Source organism: Castor canadensis, chromosome 7, assembly GCF_047511655.1.
Source record: "Castor canadensis chromosome 7, mCasCan1.hap1v2, whole genome shotgun sequence".
Classification (NCBI taxonomy): domain Eukaryota; kingdom Metazoa; phylum Chordata; class Mammalia; order Rodentia; family Castoridae; genus Castor; species Castor canadensis.
In genome coordinates this window covers 26,115,589-26,135,741 of record NC_133392.1, presented here as the reverse complement: position 1 = coordinate 26,135,741, position 20,153 = coordinate 26,115,589, and the positions used below count along the sequence as shown (strand labels likewise).

The window sequence follows — 20,153 nt, the reverse complement described above, 5'->3', positions numbered from 1 at the left end:
ATAAGACATGTTCTTGTTTCACAAACTCCAGCTTTTAAAATCCCCATGACTACAGATGAAGAAACCACAGCTCAGACATAGCTTCTGGATGTCCCCAAGTCACATACTACTGGGCTAAATGCCAAGTCTGGGTTCAGACAGTGTTACTTAGCTCCACTGCACACGTCTGTTCAGAGAGAAGGTTGAACAGTAGATAGGTGTGAGGGCAGCGGACAAGAAAGAAAGAGGGCTTCTCCAGGCCCCACTGGCAAGATGAAAGCATCCTGAGGAACACCAAAGTGATTGGAAACCTGCACTCATGGCCCAGGCCTTCATGATCTATGACTGCTTGCTGCCTGGCCTGTATTCATGCCTCTAGATATTTGGGGCACTATTATTTATAGGCCATATTTCTATTTCTATTTCCACTGAATTCATGCTTTCCCCAAAAATCTTAGAGAGGGGAAGATAACTCTCTTTCACCAATAAGTCAGGGACAAAGGTAAAGGTCAAAGTCTTGGCTGTGAGTTCAGCTTTTCAGCAGGAACCCTTTGGGGAGGGTTATCCAAGACAAGTGGGCTTTCTACAATTCCCAAAGGAAATGGGGGTGGGGACAGGAGGATGGGGAAGGGCACAAAGTTGGCCTTAAATGGAGGCAGTTACACTGCCAACAGGGTGGGATTTGAGGGAGGTCTACAAGACCCCTGCTCTCCTAAAATGTTTACTCCTTTGCATAATAACCCATGAGTAGGCACTTGCTCCTTTGGCCTTAATGGCTTTTAGAGAAAACCCGGACAGAGTCAAGTCCAAACCTTGTAGATGGGCAAACTTAGGCTCTCACCTGTCCTTATGCAAGAATCCAAATGAATAAATGGCACTGCACGACAATGTACAAGAGACCATCTCAGTGGTACAGGAAGTGCCATCAGGCGTAGCCAAAGAAACTGGGGACAGCAAAGCAGGCCCAGAAATGTTCCCTTTCCAAGTTTTAGGAATGACCAAGTAAAACTATGGGACATTTTCTAAGATTCTGTTTGAGGGCCCCAGTGAAAACATTCAGGTTTTTTGCCACATTGGAAAACAAATTTTCTTTCTCCCTCATGTTTAGTCCCTGTTGAATCATGGTTTAGCAACAGGATCTGTGATTTGTCACTACATGGTTACTTTATAGGGGTGGGTATCCAACACCAGCTTTCCAAAGTCAATTATTTCCTTCTGGGTACTATGCCTGCAATTTCAGCATCAGCCACTAGGTGGATGATAAAAGTGGAGTAGGTTGAGCAGTAGGTAACTGAAAAAATAATGTAATCTCGGCAAGACCTTTACCTTGGAAAGGTGACTCTATTAAAAAAGACAGTATTGGTCAACTTCTAATTGATATATGTTTTAAGATATGATATAAAACTTGAAACTAGGTTTAAAGAAATTCAGACACCCTCATGCAGGCAACATACCCATTGTTTCATAACAAACTTCAACTGATAATCTCTAGGCTCTACACCTTGGGTTAGTCTCCTCTGCCTTTAACTAGCTGAGTGGCCTTGGGCAAGACAAGTGCCCCTCCCAGCCTGTGAATCTTCATCTACAGATAAAGCAGGTTTATTGTCACTAAATCAGACAGTATTGCACATGAAATCCTTTACATTACATCCTGCAAGAATACATGCCTAGTAAACAGCAATTTTCTCTCATTTAGAACTGACAAATCTGTTAAAAGCTCCAGGCCTCCCCCACAGCTCCTGAAAAGACTCTGCAACCTTTCTACTTCAGCCAATTCAATAAGAAGTTACCTCTGGGCCACTGGGCTCCTGCTGTGAACAACTGTTCCACTCTCTTGCAAGAACAAGCCTTTCTGTTAAGCAGGAATGCCTACCAACCACTAGGTCTCCCTAAAGACTTCCTCACCAACTACCAACTATTAAACTTGCAAATTTATCTTTCAGACCAGAAGCAAGAGGCCAGGAGTGTCATACACAACTACATTGTTCCCCATGGTTCCCTTATTTTGAAACTTGGGTCTGTCAAAAATTATTTTATATAGATGAGCAAAAGAGGCTCTTCAAATCTCAGTTTGTTTTAATGCCTAAATCTTTTTGCCCAAGACTCCTTAAAAGAGCCCTCTTTCTAGGCCTGGCATGATAGTGCATATCTGTAATCCCTGTTACTCTGGAGGTGGAGGTAGGAGGACTGAGGTCTGAGTCCAGCCACAGCAAAAGCACAAGATGCCATCTGAAAAACAAACTAAAGCAAAAAGGGCTGGGTGTATGGCTCAGGTGGCAGAGCACCTGCCTGACAAGTGCAAAGCCTGAGGCCTTGAGTTCAAACCTGTGCCTTGTGTCCCACTACCTTCAAACTTCAAAACCTGAGGGTTTGTGGACTGGTCTCTCCAATCAGAGAGACTTTTTTTTGAGACAAGGCCTAGTTATGTAGCCCAGGCTGGCCTTCTTCCTCAGACTCTCAAGTGCCGAGATTATAGATGTGCTCCACCATGCTTGGCTAATCAGATAGACTTCTGAATTAAAAACATTAGCAATCTTCATCCTAAATTTCACCCCTCCTTGGAAGGGAAGGGAGAGAATATTCTGTCTCACATCTGATGAAGGAGCACAGCAGAGCCTGAGCACTCTCCTGCTTAGGTTAGTGGTTGGGAGAAGTGCTGTGTAGTTACTTATGACCCCAGATCAGGTGCAGGATTCTAGAAATACAACATTTGCAAGGATGTGAGGTGGAGAAACAGCCCTCACCAAGCTACTGTGTGAAGCCTCTTCTCCCTGTGCACCTCTATTTTGAGTCAAAAGTGGATTTGTCATTGCAGGCTTAGTGGTTTGTACTATGTGATTGGTCCGAACATAGGCGAATGCCAAGAACATCCTAAAGACAGAGCAGGCGGCCTGTCAAAGGGCTCTGGTGGACCTTAGCACAGTGCTTCTCAACCTGCCTAGGCTCTTATTAAAACACAGATCTGACTCCACATGTCTGGGGAGGGACTGAGACTCTGCATTTCTAACCAGCGCCTAGAGGACACCCAAGCTGCTGACCTGCAGACCACATGAAAGAGGGTGAGCCTCCACTCCTGGTAAGACTCTCACTCCAGGAAAGGATGCTGGAAGGTTGCATTCAGACCACCCCAGGGAGACGGTTCACTAGCTCATCATCGGCCATTGTGTAGTGAGCACTCACTGTGTGAATTTTATTTGATGCTCTCCGCCACCCTGGAGGTGCTTCCTAGATGACACCTAGGATGGATAGGTCCCAGGGTCACACAGTTAGAAAGAGGATTGGCTCTCAGGCTTCCAGTGCTGAAATACAATACAGTGCTTGCCGATTTCTGTCCTGGAAAAAGTGTGTGTTGAGTCTGACAGGTAGCACCAAAGAGAAAGCCAAGGTGTGAGCCCAGTTCTGTGGGAGCCCAAAGCTGTGTGGGTACCATGTGTCTCACAGACCTGCAGAGTCACATAGCTTCCTTTGGCCCCATAGCTCTGGGAATTCTCTGACTAGTTCCCCTAAAGTCCTTCCAAGTTCATTCCCACTAAGGTGAAACCTGATTGAATTCTGGCCCTGGGAGAAACAGAAATATGGCCTTTCTCTTTACAGGGTGTTGCCAGGCCACCCTGTTTCTGAAGGGTAGAGACAGGCCAGGCCAGCCAGCCCACCTTCACCCATCCCAGGGCTTCCATCCCCTGCTTTAGGAAGGTACATTCAGGTGAACAGACTCCACCTTCAGGCATGCCAGTTCCCTTGAGCCACCTGTGGTCTGGAAACCAGGCAGCCTGGCATCCCAGGCCTCTTTAGTGGACTCCGCGCTGGCACTGTACCTCCTCCCCCAGAACCTGAGCTCTGGCCCTATGGAGACCTCCAGCCCCCCACCTGTATTGTGCTCTTCATGACCCTGCCTTGCAAGCTCACACCACCTTGATCTCCTGGGCTTCTCACAGGCCCAATGAGGCCCAGACCTTCTTTCACCAAACCTTGCCCTCTCACTGCTACCAAACCTGCAGTAACTATCTAGTCGGCCATCTACCCCTGAGTGCGAGTTTGCTGACAGTACCACTTTCAGTGGAGTCTAGAGTATAACCATCCTCTCTAAGCACAGAGTGAAAAAAATTGACCTTATCAAAGGACATTGGGCACTGGGTAAAGAAAGGATGGATTTCTGGGGGGAAAGGGTGGGTGGGGAAGGAGTGTTACAGAGATCTGACATTTAAATCATTCCTGCCACTTTCTGGTGACTTTGCCAACAAGAGAGCAGTCTCTGTTTGCTCTAGTTTAACTTCAAGTTTGTGCCCCAGAGATCAGCAGGAGGTAGACTAGAATCCAGGACTCTGGAGCCGCAGGCCAGGGCATGGTTCCTGCATGTTAAATCACTTGGGCTGCCTGAGAATGTGCGGAGGGTGCACATTCTGCTTCTGTCAGAGGCTGTGCAGGGAAGATGCCTGAGATATTCTCCAGGGCTGAAGGCTCAAGGCGGGTGTTGAGGAAATTGACTTCCTTCTAGAATTACCTCTACACAAGGAAAATGCATAGCAAGTTATAATGAGGTTGTCGGGCTCTTTTCCTGGTCCTGAAATGTAGATAACATGGAGGATTGGGGCCGGTCCACATTCACTTTCAGGAGTAGAAAGGGCCCCTGTGTGCCCACCTCCTGCAAAGCCCCACTGCCAGGGAGACCTGGGGGCTCTAGGGCCAGCAGTTGTGAGTCTAGTTGACTTTGCCATGACTGGGCTGGATGGCATAGTTCATACATACATGTGTGGAGCCAGCTTCCCCCTTCATGGGTCACTTTGCCACAGGGGCCCACATGGAGCTTCTTGGTTCCAACTCTTGTCTGCCTGGCTCTCTCTGTGGTCACCCAGCCCTCCCCCACCCCTTGTTCTTGCTGTCCCCTCAGCCTGGCACACCCAGGCCCTGATCTGTCCATACCTGGCTCAGTTCCGATGTCACCTTTGCAAAGAGGCCTTTCTCAGACATCCTGAACCACCTTCTCTGCCATGTGACCCAGTGATTTTTCTTTCTGGAATTTATCACTACTGGAAATTGCTCATTTGTTTGCTTTCTGACTTCCCTATTGGAAGATAAACTTGACCTCTTGTTCTCAGCCATATCACCAGTGCTGACAACTGTGCCCAGCACACAGTAGGTACTCAATAAATACTTGTAGCAGGAATGCATGAACGTAGCTCTCCCATTCAGTGTTCAGAGCAGCCCACTGACAGCAGGCCTTGAGAGCTGCCAAGCCCAGATTATAGAGTGGGAGAATGAGTTTTTGGGGTGGGGAGCTATAATTATAGCAAGAGAGACCTAGCACTTCCAGGGGAGGCTGGGGGGAGGCATGCAAGCCTGTAATCTTGACGATGTCTTTTAAACCCCAACATTACCAGCAGACTTTGTTTTTCCTTTTCTATCATGTAGATTTGTCTTTTGCTGCCATCCCAAGTTAACAGTAGGGCCCAGAGACTTTCCACCCCTCTTCCCCAGGAGCTGTAGTTCCAATCAGAGTCAGTGAGCTTCTGCCTCCCCCAGGCCCTTTGGGGAGGGCTTTTGTAAGCTGACACCTGGTGAAGACACACAGAAACACCTACAGTGCAGTGAGAGGCCCAGCTCTCCCCATGCCATGGACCAGCTCTGGCTAATACTGTCCCTTCCCCCTGCTTCCTTCAGAGCTGAACAAACACCGGATCTGCTGCACAGGGCTCCTTGGGCAGGGAGAGGAAAGCCCAGAGTCTCCAGTTCATCTAGCACCCTGTGCAATGTGGCTTCAAACTGCCTCTTCATTTAGGGGCCGGTATGTAAACTGGCAAGCCAGTATAAAAGAAGCAAGCATGACTGTTGTCTAAAAATACAGCCCAGTGAGCTCAAAAGGTCATGAGGCCGTCTGCAGGCTGGCAGTCTGTACCTTGATTATGGCTATCGGATCACTCTGCTCTGCAAGCAACCTGTCTGCTGCATGACTCACACCCCTGGAGAAACGTAGGGCTAGAGATGGGATTCACTCAGCTATTAGGACGAGGGGGCTTTCTGGAAGCCCACAAGCCCAGTGGGCACAGATGACTTCCAAGCAAGAGGGGAACTCGTCTCGCCTTTACAGAATGAGTTCAGCTCTTTCTGCTCCACTGCCTGACTTCTGGAGTCCATGGGTCTCTGGTCAAAGTTATTTGCTTTTTACATCAGCAGATATACACTTTACTTCACTCTGTAATGACCATTTCCTCCCAAGGAGCCTCCTTGGGCCAGCAAACTCAGGATACACAGGAAATCTACTCCAATCCCAGGATGGGCAACAGGAGATGGATTTTCCACAATGGGCTTTTAAAACAAGGCAGAAAGTTCCATGTAAACAGTAGGCTGCTCTGAGAAACAGCTGACTTCACCAATATCTGAAAGAACTTCATTTCTGCCTTCTTTCAAAAGGCAGGAAGTCCAGAGACAATTCTCCCTGGGTGTCTGATGGTTTTGGAGGTTTTGTAACAAGGCACCAACTGTCTTTTGCTTTGGATTATCTTTTTAAAGGTGCTTGCATATAGCCTTGGGTGAAGGAGATAGTGTCTCTCTGCAACAAAGGGCAGGTTTACTTCCTGTCCATTATAAAAGATGCGGGTTCTCCAGGATTTGGGCTCCGCTGGGATGTAACCACTGGATGTGCAGGCACAGATTGGAGCCCATCCTGTCACCTGGGGACTGGATGTGCAGGCACAGATTGGAGCCCATCCTGTCACCTGGGGACCTCGGGAGGCCATGGGAATTGAGGCAAATGTGCTGGTGCTCATGAGGGTTACTGTGGTGAAATAAAGTCTTTTGTCTCTGACCCAGAGTATTATGTTTCTTTGTAGCATCTGTGAAATTATGGTAAACTGATGTAATTGGCTTGCCAATAGGGTAAAATCTGAGACCCTTCACAGTTCTTGCTGCTCCTGTCCCTAATGTCTGAGGTCAAGGTGACGGACCAGTGTCTAAGTTCTGGGCCAACCCTGTTTCAGTAGGCTCAGAAGCCCCTAAACTCTTGTGGGTTTTGTTTGGTACCACTAGAGTGAAGTTTGAATTTAGGACCTTGAACTTACTACCACTTGAGTTCCCAGTCCAGAAGTCCCAAGTTCTAATACATACATACATACATATATATATACATACATATATACATATATATATACATATATACATATATATACATATATATATAATACATACATACATACATATATATATATATAAATATATATATATATATAAATATATATATATATATGAGAAAAAAGAATTACTATCATTATGATTATTATTATTATTATTATTAAGACAAGATCTCACTATGTAGCCCAGAGTAGCCTGGAACTCACAATCCTCCTACCTCAGCCTCCTGAGTGCTGGGATTACACTTGCATGCCACCACAGCCAGCAAAAAATAATTCTTTTAAAAAAAGTTCTTTGCTTTGCAACAGAACATGCTTCTTTTATATTTATTTATTTATTTATTTATTTTGGTGGGACTGGGGTTTGAACTCAGGGTTTTGTACTAGCAAAGCAGGCACTCTACTGCATGAACCACACATGCAGCCTATTTTGCTGTGGTTATTTTGGAGATGAGGTCTCTGGAACTATTTGCCCAGGCTGACCTCAAACTGTGATCCTCCTAATCTCAGCCTCCCAAGTAGCTAGGATTACAGGTATGAGCCACTGGTGCCTTGCTCACATTCCTTTTATAAATAAATAGAATACCATTGAGGACATCTAAAAAGATGATGTAACTTATCCTAAATAGCTAAAACAGCTAAATTCCTGAAGCAGAAGGTTTCAGGAATATGCCTTCATGCAAAAAGGCATATGAAACCTTCTGTTTCTGTTTCACCTGTACCTTTTTGGAGGAGGTGGGAGTGCCAAACTGCCTGGCCTAGGAGTGCAGTTTCTCAGGGACTATTGTCAAGCCACTGCCTTCCTGGAGGCCAGCTGGCATGCTTGTTCCATAGCACTCTCCACCTCCTTAACACAGAAATCTATCACTCGGTCTGTGGTCTAACTAATTGAGCTGTGCCAATATCAATTTCCTGGTTTTGATAACATACTGTAGTTAGTTACATGCGGTGTTTCAGTGTGGGAAGCAATTCAATGACAGTAAGTGACTTGATATCTCCTTAAAATGGGGAGGGATGATACATGTATTTTTGTAATATCTCCTGAGTCTATAATTACTTCAAAAATAAAACTTAAAAAAAACAAACATGTTATGACTTAGGAGACCAAATAGCCAATCTTGCTTGATTCATAATTAAATGAAGATGTTACTGTGAAAGCCTTGGGGGCTATCTTATTTGTAATTATATAAAATAACACATTAAATAGTTTAATTGCAAAAAAAAAAATTACTTAGTGCTGGCACCTTCAGCTACTCAAATGAAGTGGGTGAACCCCTGAGGTTCAAGCCATTTCCCCACCCCAAATAGGGCACTCCTGATGCATGACCGGAGGGAGGGATTCTGGGTACTTGGTCTCAGGTTCCTAACCTGGGAGAGGAGACAACAGAGGAGGGGCAAAGACAGAGCTTAGGTAGGCTGACTGTGGCAATTCCTCCTGGGACAGGAAAAGCCTCAGGGTACAACAGAAGAATGGTGGCTCTACCACTTCATGGCTAAGTGACGGTGGAGAGTGAGCTGACTCCTCCATAACCAGGGATAATGCCCCTTCAGTGAGTCTAGAAGGAAGGAAAGTGGAGTAGCTAGATCAAGGCCAGGCAAAAGGCAGGAAGGCAGAAATAGAGGCTGACGCTTGTGTCAGGTGACACAGTAGGTGCTGTGAGATAACCAATAAGAGTTGGCCCCTTCTCTAGATGCATGAACTTGGCCATCTCAAGGGCCACCCTGCCCACACGCCACATCCTCTAGGGTAGGCAATGGATGACCTATAAGTTCCTTAATGACAATTCACCCTCCAGAGCTGCCCTCTGTGGGATTAGGCTGAGTCTAATTAATTAATTATTAGACACAGGGTGTGGCTATGTTGACCAAGCTGGTCTCAAACATCTGAGCTCAAGTGATCGCCCTGCCTCAGCCCCCTGAATGCTGAGATTACAGGCACACGCCACCACATCTGCTAGGCTGAGTCTAAGGAATATTTTGGCTTTGTTTTTTGCAGTGCTGGGGCCCTTGGGGCCTGCTATGTAAGCACTCTACCACTGAGCTACATCCCCAGCCCTAGGCTGAGTCTAGACTTAGCTGTCCTGCTTGGCACATCTCTGCCTTGCTTCATCTCTTGCCCTGGCCTGCTTGCCTCAGCTGTGGAAAATTCACAGGAGAACACAGCCTCCAAAGTCACTGGCAAATGAATCCTTGTCTCAGGCTCTGCCCAGTCAGGTCAAGGTCATCACTGAACTTCTCTGGTGCCCTCTGCTTTAGGGACCTCTTGGATCCAGGGGATGGGAAGAGGTGAGACTCCTCATGTCCACCAGAATCCTCCTGGCCTGTTCTGATTGGGTTGGGGGTCCTGCCACAATCCTTTTTCTAATATCCAGGCTGAGGATCGAGTAGAGTATGAAGCAGCCAACAAGCAGAAAGAAGCCAGAGGCAGGGCTTAGGAGCCTCAGGGTGGGCTCCAGGGTCAGCAATGCCCATTCTACCATGTCGTGGAGAGTAAGTGAGCAAAGAAGAGGTATCAGGGGAGAATGCCACTGGAGGGAAGGCCGAGAGGGGCAAAGCCAGGAAAAGGGAGGTTCTTCCTTGGGTGGGGGATAAGCCTCATTCCTCTTGACAATGTTACTTACTACGCATGGTCACATTTATATGGGGGTTGGAGGCATCTTGTGCTTGACTTTTCCTACCAGGTGGGCACAGGTGACTTTATTAATAGCTGTCATTTGTTGAACATTGGTTTAGAGACGGACCCTTGTGCAAAGGGCTCCACATGAATCCTTTGAATCCTCACTACCATCCTAAAGAGGAAACTGAACAGATAGGACCTCAGTGCCGCCTACCCCGCCCCCAGCAGCTGTCCAGTTATCATCCCCTGGGTAGCTGATGTGGAGTGGCCCTAACCTGGAGGTCAGGATGAAGAGTTCCAGTGTTGGCTACACCTCCTGGCTGTGTGGCCTTGTGCAAATCCATCAGCATCCCTTAGCCCCAATTTCCCAGTCAATAACCATCCTGGGAAGATCAAGCAAGATTATATACGTGATCATGTGGTGCGAAATGCTTGACCTGTGGCAGGTAATAATAAGAGCTACCATGTATTTGGATCCTTCTAGGTATCAGCCACAGTTCTGAGCATAAGATGGATTAATTAATTTTATCCTTTACAATGACCCTATGAAGTAGATAATATTAGCACCCCCATTTTCCAGATGAGGAAACTGAGATACAGTTAATACACTCGTTAATATAATGAGTAACTGACAGAGCCAGGGTTTCTAGGTGTGGATACAGGCAGTCTGACTCCAAGACATGGGACGGCAGCAGTACAAGCCATGCCTTATAGCCCACACTTCTACCCCACCCTCATCCAGGAGGCCTTTGAGGACTTCCTCATTTCATAACAAAGTCTGCTCTTCGAATTCCTTTGTCCAATCACACTCACAATTGCCTGGTAATGCAGGAAGTACTCTTCTAGCACATCCTGCCTTAAATTGTTCTGATTCTTGTCTCACCGCTAGTTCTGGTCTTGCCCAAACTGTGGGGTTTTGATGTTCTTCCTGATAGCTGATTAATTCTTACAACTCTAGTGTAAGACTCTGAGGACAGGTGGCCATATATATATATGCTTTTGCCTTTTGTTGCTTTTGAGGATGGGGAGGGTGTGCGGAACACCCTGAAGTGCTCCAGTTCTGTGTTTAGCTCAAGTAGATACCGACCACAGGCCAGCAGTGTGCCTGGGGATTAAGGATCTGATGGACCTCTGTCATCCTGGACGATGATCCCTGGGGTCCAGGGCCAGTATTAACCCAGGGGGAAGCTCACTGTGAAGGGAGCTCCCCTGAGAACCAGCTGGGCCCACTGGTTTGGGGAAGGGTAGAGGCCCCAGAAAGCCAGGGGGCAGCTATGCCCACAGGGTTCAGAACAAAGCCCAGGTGTGGGGCAGGAGACCTGAGTTCACACCTCAGCTCAGCCATTTTCATAGCAGTGACTCAACCTCTCTGAACTCCAACATCTTCATCCCTTGGAGGAAATGACAATACACCCTCAGGAGAAAGACATCGCACACATCAGCGAATGAAGAAGTGGTCTATAATTATGTTACAGGTCTCTACACAAACTTAAGACAGACATCCCAGTAAGAGCAGGTCACCACAGCCCTAAATTACACAATCTGATTGACTGCCTGAAACAGGCTCCAAAATGGTATCCTGGTGAATGGCCTGGGCTTTGTGGCCAGGCAGAGCTGGATTCAAGTCCTCTCTCTGCCAGGTAACGGGAACATTACGTAAGAGTACCAACGGTAGTGTGAGGCCCACTAGGATGTGCTCAACCTAAGGGAGGCAGTGGAAAGTCTGCTTGCAGCTCTCCATGCTTTCCTAGGAGAAACTGCTCTCTCTAGGCCGTTTGTGAAAAAGGAAACCAATCCCAAGAGCCTAAGACACTCCTCAGAGGCCACAGGCAAGACACCAAAAAAGATGGTCCTAGAATGGCCAGAGAAGCCACTTGGAGGACAGTGGCCTTCAACACCAGGAGCTTCCACATCCCTTGGGGAGTGGCTAACATGCAGATTCTTAGGTCAAACCCATGTGGCATTTCTAGCTTAGCAGCTGGTCTCTTCTTGGCCTAAGAAGGGCCCTTCTCCAGGTCACCCCCAGCCCTCAGTGGGGCCACCTGAGCTTACCTGGGAGGAAGGGGATGATCCTTTGCTTGGGGTCCTTCTGGCCACCTTCGATGGGAAACTTATCCAGAAGCTGCATCTGAGGAGCCAACAGACAGAAGTCAGGCTTCAGAAGACTGGACTGCACTGCCCCACCAAGCTCACACGGATGAGTGACGCCTGAAATCCCTCACTTCACAGACGATTAACAAGCCACATGGGGCATGAGAAGGAGGAGGCCAGAGCTCCCTGTGCATCAAAGGGAGGGGAGGGGTCTGGAGACACCCCAGGTGAGTCCAGGCCAAGGACCACCAGATCTTCAGGCCAGGCTGGGGCTTCCAAATACTCCTTTGGGCCCCTTTCTTTTATATTTCATCTGCAGGGTGAATCCTTCAACAACTGGCCATTCCAAAACTTCCTAGGCTAGGATGGAGGAAGGCCAAACCTGATCCTTCAGACAGACCACCCACCTTCCAGAACCACTGTGCGGAAACACACCCAGATGTTATTTTAATTACAAAACCAAATCTATCTCATTGCCCCCACTGCTGGGAGACCCGTTTTCTCTGCTTCCTCCTTTCCCACCCTGAGATCACTACTGTTTTTCCAGGGACAGACCCGCTGGAAAAGTTTCCAAGATTCTAGAGGAATAGCTGTTTTTTCTTTTGCTATTCTAGGCTAAAATTCTATGTAAACTGGAAAAATATGCAGGAGGTAGGATGGACAAGGCCAGAGCCCCTGTGTGTGGTGGATTGCCCTTCCAAGGCACAGGCCGCAGCAGAGTGGCTACAGCCGGGATCTTGTCCCAGTGCCCCAGCTGTGTGACCTTGGGCAAGGCAGAGAACCTTCCTCAGGTGGACTTTAGATGCCTCCTTGGCAGAATGAAGAGGACTGGCACGTGGTCTCTGAAGTCCATCCATGCCTCCATTCCTTCAAATATTTATTGAGCACCCCCACAGAACACTGCGCATTAAAGAAAAAAGCTCAAGTTCCTGCCCTCAGGGAGTCCTTGTGATAGGAGGGAGACAAATGGTAAACAAATGTGTCACATGTCAGGGGAGAAGAGCACTACAGAGAAAAACGAAATAGGGCAAGGTATTGAAGCAACATGGGGTTGTCATTTTATTTGGGGTATTGTGCACGGTCTCACCAATTCAGAGGCAATTTAGCAGAAGCCGGCAGGAAGACAGGAAGCAAGTCACTGTGGAGAAGGAGAATGTTCCAGTAAAGGGGAACTGGAAGTGCAAAAAGCCTGTGGGGCTGCCATGGTGAGTCAGGGCAGAGGGACAGGCAAGGAGAGCTGAGGCAGAATGGGCCAGACCACGGAGGGTGCTACTCAGGTTTATCCTGATGGAAGGGGAAGCTGTAAAGAGTTTCGTGCAAAGAGACTTGATCTGGTTCATGCTTTGAAAAGACAACTCCAGCTATGGTGTAGTTGAGCGGTCTATAGGGTGGAAGTAGACCAGTGAAGAGCCTTTGGATGGCAGCGTTGACCAAGGTGTCAGCACCAAAGGTAATGACAAGAGGTCTGACATGAGGTTGTGTGTGTGTGTGTGTGTGAGTGTGTGTGTGAGTGTGTGTGTGTGTGTGTGTGTGTGTGCATGCAGCTCTTCGTTTACACATCCTGCGCTAACACATGATTTTAGGACTGTCTCTTGCGAAATCATCACCCAATACATAGGTTATGTAGAACTCATACATCAAAGGGGTCACTGGTGGATTCCATCCAAAACAAGACAGAGACTGCACCATAATTAACTTTCACTTCCCCGAACACAGATGGATATTTAGCAAAAGCTGGCTCATGAGTTTTTGATGTTGTAACTTCAACTCTCAAACATTTAATAATTCCCTGCTACTTGTAAATACAGCTGTTGGGCTGTATGAACATTATGAACTTGTACTTAGGGCTTTTTTTTTATGAGACAAGGTCTCACTATGTATCCCAGGCTGGCCTTGAACTTGTGATCCTCCTGTCTCAGTCTTCTGAGTACATCATCACACTTGGCAATTTTTTTTTCTTAATTACCATTTCAGACAAATTCTACAGACTAGAATTCCTGTTTTTCTTTTTCCTCACCCATATTCTCCTGTACCTACATTTTACTTCTATATTACATAAGTAATTCATGCTCACGGAGGAGAAAACTAGAAATTACAGAAGCAGTGGGTGGTCAAAAAAAAAAAGGAAAAAGAAGTTGGGCGTGGTAATCCCAACACTTGGGAGGCAGAGGCAGGAAGACTGAGTTCAAGGCCAGTCTGGGCTTCATATCGAGATCCTGTCTTAAAAAAAAAAAAAAGCCCATACCAAAACAAAAGAAAAATGGAAAAAGAATCACTCCTAATCTGTCTTCCTATAAAAGCAACATTAATATTTGGAGCTATATATCCTTTCCAGGAACTCTCCTGTGTATGTACATAAAATGAACTCATCAATGCTTACACTATGTAATGAACTTTTTTCCCCATGTCGATGAATACTTTCATATCAGCAATTTTCTTTTATTTTTTTGAGTGCTGGAGGGATGAGCCCCGAGCCGTGCATAAACTAGGCACAGCAGCGCTCTTAATTGTGACATTTTTGCCATTGTGTTTGCAGTACTGGAGTTTGAAGTCAGGGTTTTGTGCTTTCGAGGCAGGTGCTCTACTGCTCAAGCCACACCTCCAGCCCTTGTTCTTCTTCAAATTATGAATATGGCTCCCATGTGGACAGCACTGAACTGGAACACAGGTCTTACAGTGTCATCTGCTACCTGCCCACATGTCTCACTTGGGGTGAACGTTGCTTACAATGCAGATTTCTAGACCCCACCTGGAAGTTTGTCAACTTTTGATCTGGTGCTTGAAACAGACCAGCAAATTCTAGAGGAATGGGGAAATGCCAAAGACATAGGAACAGGATCTGTGGGAGCTCAAAGAGGAGGTCAGGGAAGACTTCCTAGAGGAGGCAAGACAGCTATGTCTTGGCAAAGCGACAGTCACATTCCCTGTGCCTTTCTAGCCAAAAGGCAGTCTGAATTTCCTCAACGGGTTCGTGTGTCTCCTGAAAGGCAGGGGTCATCTGATAGCCTGGCAAATAGGAGGCAGATTTGAGTTTACCTCTAAAAGATCTCTTTGGTGTATGTGTGTGGGGTGCTCTGCAGGGGTGGCTTGCCTACCTTCTCCTTTGGCAGATTCTTCTCTCCCTGAGCCTCTGGCTTAGTCTTAGGGCCCCTGGGGCCAAGATAAGCCATCTGCTGAGCACCAGCACCGGGGTCAACAGGTCCCTCTCCAGAGCTGTGAGTCCCTAAGTCAGCATACTCATACCTCCCAGCCCTCAGGTGCTGAGCCTAGTCACATGTGCCACCTTAACTCTCCTACCAAGGCTAAGCCTGCAGAGCCTCGGTGTGGCCCTCCCCATAGCTCTCTGGCCAGTGGAACAGGAAGCCCAGTTCACCAGTGCCATTTTCTCTGCCCACAGGTCACCTTTCAAAGAAAGCAAACCCCTGGCTTTGGCATAAAGCAAACCAGATAAAGGTGGACCAGCCAAGCCAACTCTGTGGCATCAGCAACATGGGGGCTCACAGGCTCACTCAGTCCAGCCTTTGGGCCCACGAGATGGCAGAATGGGGGCAGTGGAACCATGCTTGATATACAATACAAATGTCACACCTTTGAGGGGGCAGAGGGACTGCACAGTGCACAATATGCAGGGCTGGGTTCCTCAGATAAAATAGTCACATGAAAGCTGAGTTGAGGGGCTGCCTCCTGGACAGGCCTTTCCAGGCCTTCCATGAGGAGGAAGCCTGGGTGCGTGGGCAGTGAGGAAGGAAGGCTCCTCCCAGAAGCAGGGAGTTCTGCTGTGGCCACCTTTTCAGGCAGGAAATGATTTCTACTGTCACTCCAGCAAAGCCCTGCTCTAGCTAGAAGAAAAGCGGGTCCTGTTGCCAGGGTCCTTCTGGGGTGAGAGGGATCTGGCCAGTGGAACCTCTTGTAACCACTTTGGAACCTTGCAGTGTGTGAAGGACGCTGGATTGTTTATCTAAGGGGTGGATAGTGAGAGATACGGGACAATTTGACTCTGAGAGCTGGCTCCAGTCAGAGAAAGCTGATGGGGCAGGTCTCCTTGGGCAGAACTCTGCAGCAGTAAGCACTAGGGAGTGAGGAGGATGGGCCTCAACCCCCCCACCCAGCAGGGGTGCATCTGTAACCCCAGAGGCCCACTTCTCACCTGCAGAAAGGGTGGAGTTCTCAGTGACTCTGGCATTAGGCTCATTCCTCCAACCTTCATCCCTGTGGCCATTTCTAGCTCACGAACAAAGGGAATATCACAGGAAGCTAGAAGGTTCCCTGACCTAGAAATTCCCCTTAAAAAGAGACAAGGTCACTCAATTTCTGTGAGACCATGGGAGATCAAGGAAACCTTGATCATTTGTCCAGCCTACTCAATGGGGATTTAGTGGTCTCTGTGTTAGATGCTGGGGACTCATCAGTGAGCATCACAAAGACAGAAAGTGATAACAATAAAATAAGAGCAACATTTCTTCAGTCCTCACCCCTTGTGGCCTGAAATGCACTCCCCCTCACACCCCCATTCTCTTCTGTTCTTTGATAGCCTTACAAGAGACACAACCTCAAACTATGAGAAGTCCCCCCCCACCCCCCACCCTATGACTGTTCCAGCTGAAGGTCACACCTCCTTTCTTTGCACCCAAGCAGCATCTCAGGTTTGGATTCCCTAAGTCTCTATTTCAAAATCTCTTGTGATTGGCTCTTTTGTACAAGTTCACCACATTGCCCACGAGAAAGCATCCTTTGCCCTTGAATAGTCTCGCCACCCTTGTCAAGACAAATTTGACATGAAGATATATAAGCAATAGATTGCAGGGACTGGACAGTACCTCTGATGTAATTATTAGCAAATCCTCCTTACTTTTAGGGGAAGGGGAGTTCAGCAGAATTCTCTGTCCAAATTAAATCAAACATCAAACCTCAATACACGGGTGTTTTTTGGCTGAGCTCTCGTATCACTCCAGAACAGTGCTGAAAAGACTACCCTTTCCCCATTGCATTTCCTTAACTCCCTTGTCTCTACATGCGAGGATCTATTCTGAACTCTATGTTGACCCATTGCTGGTCCTGATACCAACACTATCCTTCCTACAGAGTCTTCATACATACTCCAGGCTGGCCTCAAACTTGGGATCTTCCTGCCTCTACCTCATAAGTGCTGGGATTATAGGTGTGAACCACCATGCCCAGTCAGTCATCCTCTTCTTCCTCCTCCTTCTCCTCCTTCTTCCTTCTCCTTTTTTTTTCTGCATTTACTATAGTATACTTTATTTAGTTACAGTGTGTTGTTTCTACTTGTGTTAAAAAGTTTACTGTAAAACAGTATGCATGCTATGCCAGTAGCAGCCTGACAAATATTGTGTTTATTTCTTAATAAAATTTTTATTAGGATATATTCATTATATGGGGGTGGGATTTGTAGTAATAATCCTGATTAGATTTATATTGTACATTATTTACATTGTCCCCATTGTCTCCCCCTCAGCCCACTTAAAGCAATTGCCAGGGGTTTTTAGTTCTGTTTCATATAGGTATGTGAAGTCCATATAACCTATATCATCACCTTAATCTCCTTCCCTCACCTTCCTCTCCCACTAGTACCATCCCCCCCACTGCACACACTGTGCCTATTTTACAGTCCTGGTTTTCATTATTAATATTTAAGTTGACATTCAAAAGGGTATCTCAGTGTATGCCCATGGTGGGTGAGCTTTACTTTGGTCCATTCAACCCCTTCCATTACTCTCCCTTACCCCTTTACCTCCCACCCCCCATTTTTCAACAGCTTTCAATGCACATCCTTATATCCTCTCCCTTCTTTTTTTAATGGTGCTGAGGATTGAACCCAGGGCCCTGAACTCGTTAGGCCAGTGCTCTACCACTGGAGCCACACACACTCTTTGTTGTTTGTTTTGATTTTGATTTTGAGAGGGGGTCTCCATAATGTTGTCCCAGCTAGCCACGAACTACCGACCTGCCTCTACTGCCTGAATAGCTGGGATTATAGCCTGTGCCATTGTGCCTGGCTCAACCTTTACCTTTTTCAAAATCATTTTGATCATTCCTTATCTTTCAAATTTTCACTCATTTTAGAATTGGTTAATTTCTATAAAATAAAAGTCACCTGGGATTTTTTTTTTAATTAGGATGGCATTTTTTTATTGATCAATTTAGAGAGAATAGCTATCTTAACAATACTGAGAATTCCAATCCATGAACATGGTAAAGCTTTCCATTTGTGTAGCTCTTCTTTCAGCTCATTCAGAACATCTTTCACTTATGTTTGTTATGTTCTAATTAACACACATGCAAGGAGACAAGAGGCATAAATGATACAAAGAAAGAAGTGAAACTGTCACTGTTCACAACCAATATAAAGTTATGTTACTCTTCACAACCATTGTAAAGTTATGTACAAAATCAAAGAGAATTCTCAAGAGACGTACCTCTTTGGACCTTGAAGGATTCTTATACTCTCGTTAAAAAGAAATAAGCCCTAGAAGGTATAAGACATGAGGCCTTATGCTCAATGCCACAGAACTGTACACTTTAAAGAGGTTAAATGGCAAATTTCATATCTTATATATTTTTTCAGAGGAGAAGACAGGAATTAGGTGGGCCTGAGTAAGGGTAGCTGGAGAAAAGGAAGGCAGGAAGCCCACTGGGGAGAATGCAAGTGCAAAGGCTTGGCAGCTGGAATGTCAGGACTGCTGTAGGAAGCAGACAGACTAGATACAGTGGACTTGCTCATGAATTCCTTGGAGTGCCACTATGTGTCAGAAAAAGTAGAGGGATCCATGGTGGAGGCCCCTGATCATTTATTCCAGTGATTTGGGGATGATGGCACAGTTGGCACCAATGCTGGTAAGGGCAGATGCCTGATGTGCTCCACAGGGGCATCCTTGGAGCAGGACCAGAAATGTGAAGCAATAGAGACAAGTCATTTCCAGAAGTCAGCTGGAGGACAGAACTAAGTGCAGCTGAGGTCTCCGGGTGGGGATTGGCAGGTGAAATGCTACAGAGCACTGCTGACTGGTAACACTCGCTGAACTGCTATGGGTTAGGGGTGCAGAGCTGCCTTCTTCCTGATGTTCCAGGCAAGGAGCCACTGCCTTGACTTTATTAGCTGCTAGAGGTCACCTGTACTCCTCGGCTTATGGACCCGTCCTGTCTTCAATTCTTACGTGAATCGGGATGCATGTGTTCTAATGTATTATTTTCCCAGGGCCACCATAATAAAGTACCACAAAGTAAGTATTTAAATAACACAGGCTTATTGTCTCACAGTTCTAGAGACTAGAAACTAGAGAGCAAGCTGTGAGGAAGGATCTCTGCATCCATCTTCACATGGTATCCTCCTGATGTCCAAATGTCCGCTCTTAACAGAGACATCAGCCAGGGGCCTATCCTACTCCAGGATGATCTCATCTCAACTAATTACCTCTGGATAATTCTATTTCCAAATATAGTCACATCCTGAGGTCCAAGGGCTTAGGCTTCAATATGAATGGGTGGGGGACAGGATTGGGGGGAGGCACATAAAACTTCAATCCCTATCACTAACATGTTAAAATAATATATAACTTCTAAAAGGTAACATTTTGTCCATACTCTACCAAAAGGCTCTTCCTAAATTCATAGTGATGTTGGGTAACATTTCAGAAAATGTGAAGAAGAATAAACGGTGCAGAGCTGGCCAGATTTGACAAATCAGTTTCCACATCTGTCAAATGGGTACAATGACAGAATCTAAGTAGTAGAATGGGTGAGAAGATTAAGTGAGAGAGCGTGTGTAAAGCACTTCGTACACAGCCTGCCACTCAGTGCTTCATATGTGTTGGCTATTATTGTCACATCTGTCAGCATCACACTTGTGACACCAGGCTGTATCCCCTTCCTCAGGGGAAATGCTGAGGAAGTCCCAATCCTGAGACCAGGGAGGCAGCAGGGAGTCTGAGGGACAGATGGTAGGAGGTGTCTTGGCTAAACCCTGCCTGGCTGTGAGTGTCCAGAGGCCCCAGGGGAGTTGCCTAGCTGGTGTGCGTGGGCCAGGCTTGGGGAGGAGGCCCCTGGCTTTTCTAGCAGCTTGCTGGGCTCTTGGGGCTGGCCAGGATATGTTTGACATTTAACATAGTACAGCCTGGGCCGAAAGCCTGACACCTGCAGTGAGATGCCACCGAGGTAAGAAATCAAAGATGTGCTGGCAGTATGATCCCAGAGTCCCTCCAGCCCAGGGAATCCTCTTTCTGATGCTTGGAAGGTGCCCCAAACTTACCCCAGTGAGCTCGTTCCATGTATCCCTCCAGCTGACCCAAGGCCTTTGTGCAGGAGAAAGAACACTGGGTTGGAATCAA

General features: G+C 46.9%; 1 protein-coding gene across 6 annotated transcripts in view; it reads right to left on the bottom strand.

The window, feature by feature from the left end:
• Window positions 1-20,153, bottom strand: part of Sh3pxd2a (SH3 and PX domains 2A) — a 213,285-nt gene that overhangs the window by 129,572 nt on the left and 63,560 nt on the right. For all 6 annotated transcript variants that reach the window (XM_074078377.1, XM_074078375.1, XM_074078376.1 and 3 more), the window contains one exon: window positions 11,773-11,848. In XM_074078377.1, coding sequence (XP_073934478.1) covers window positions 11,773-11,848 — 76 coding nt within the window. The remainder of the gene's footprint in view (window positions 1-11,772; window positions 11,849-20,153) is intronic.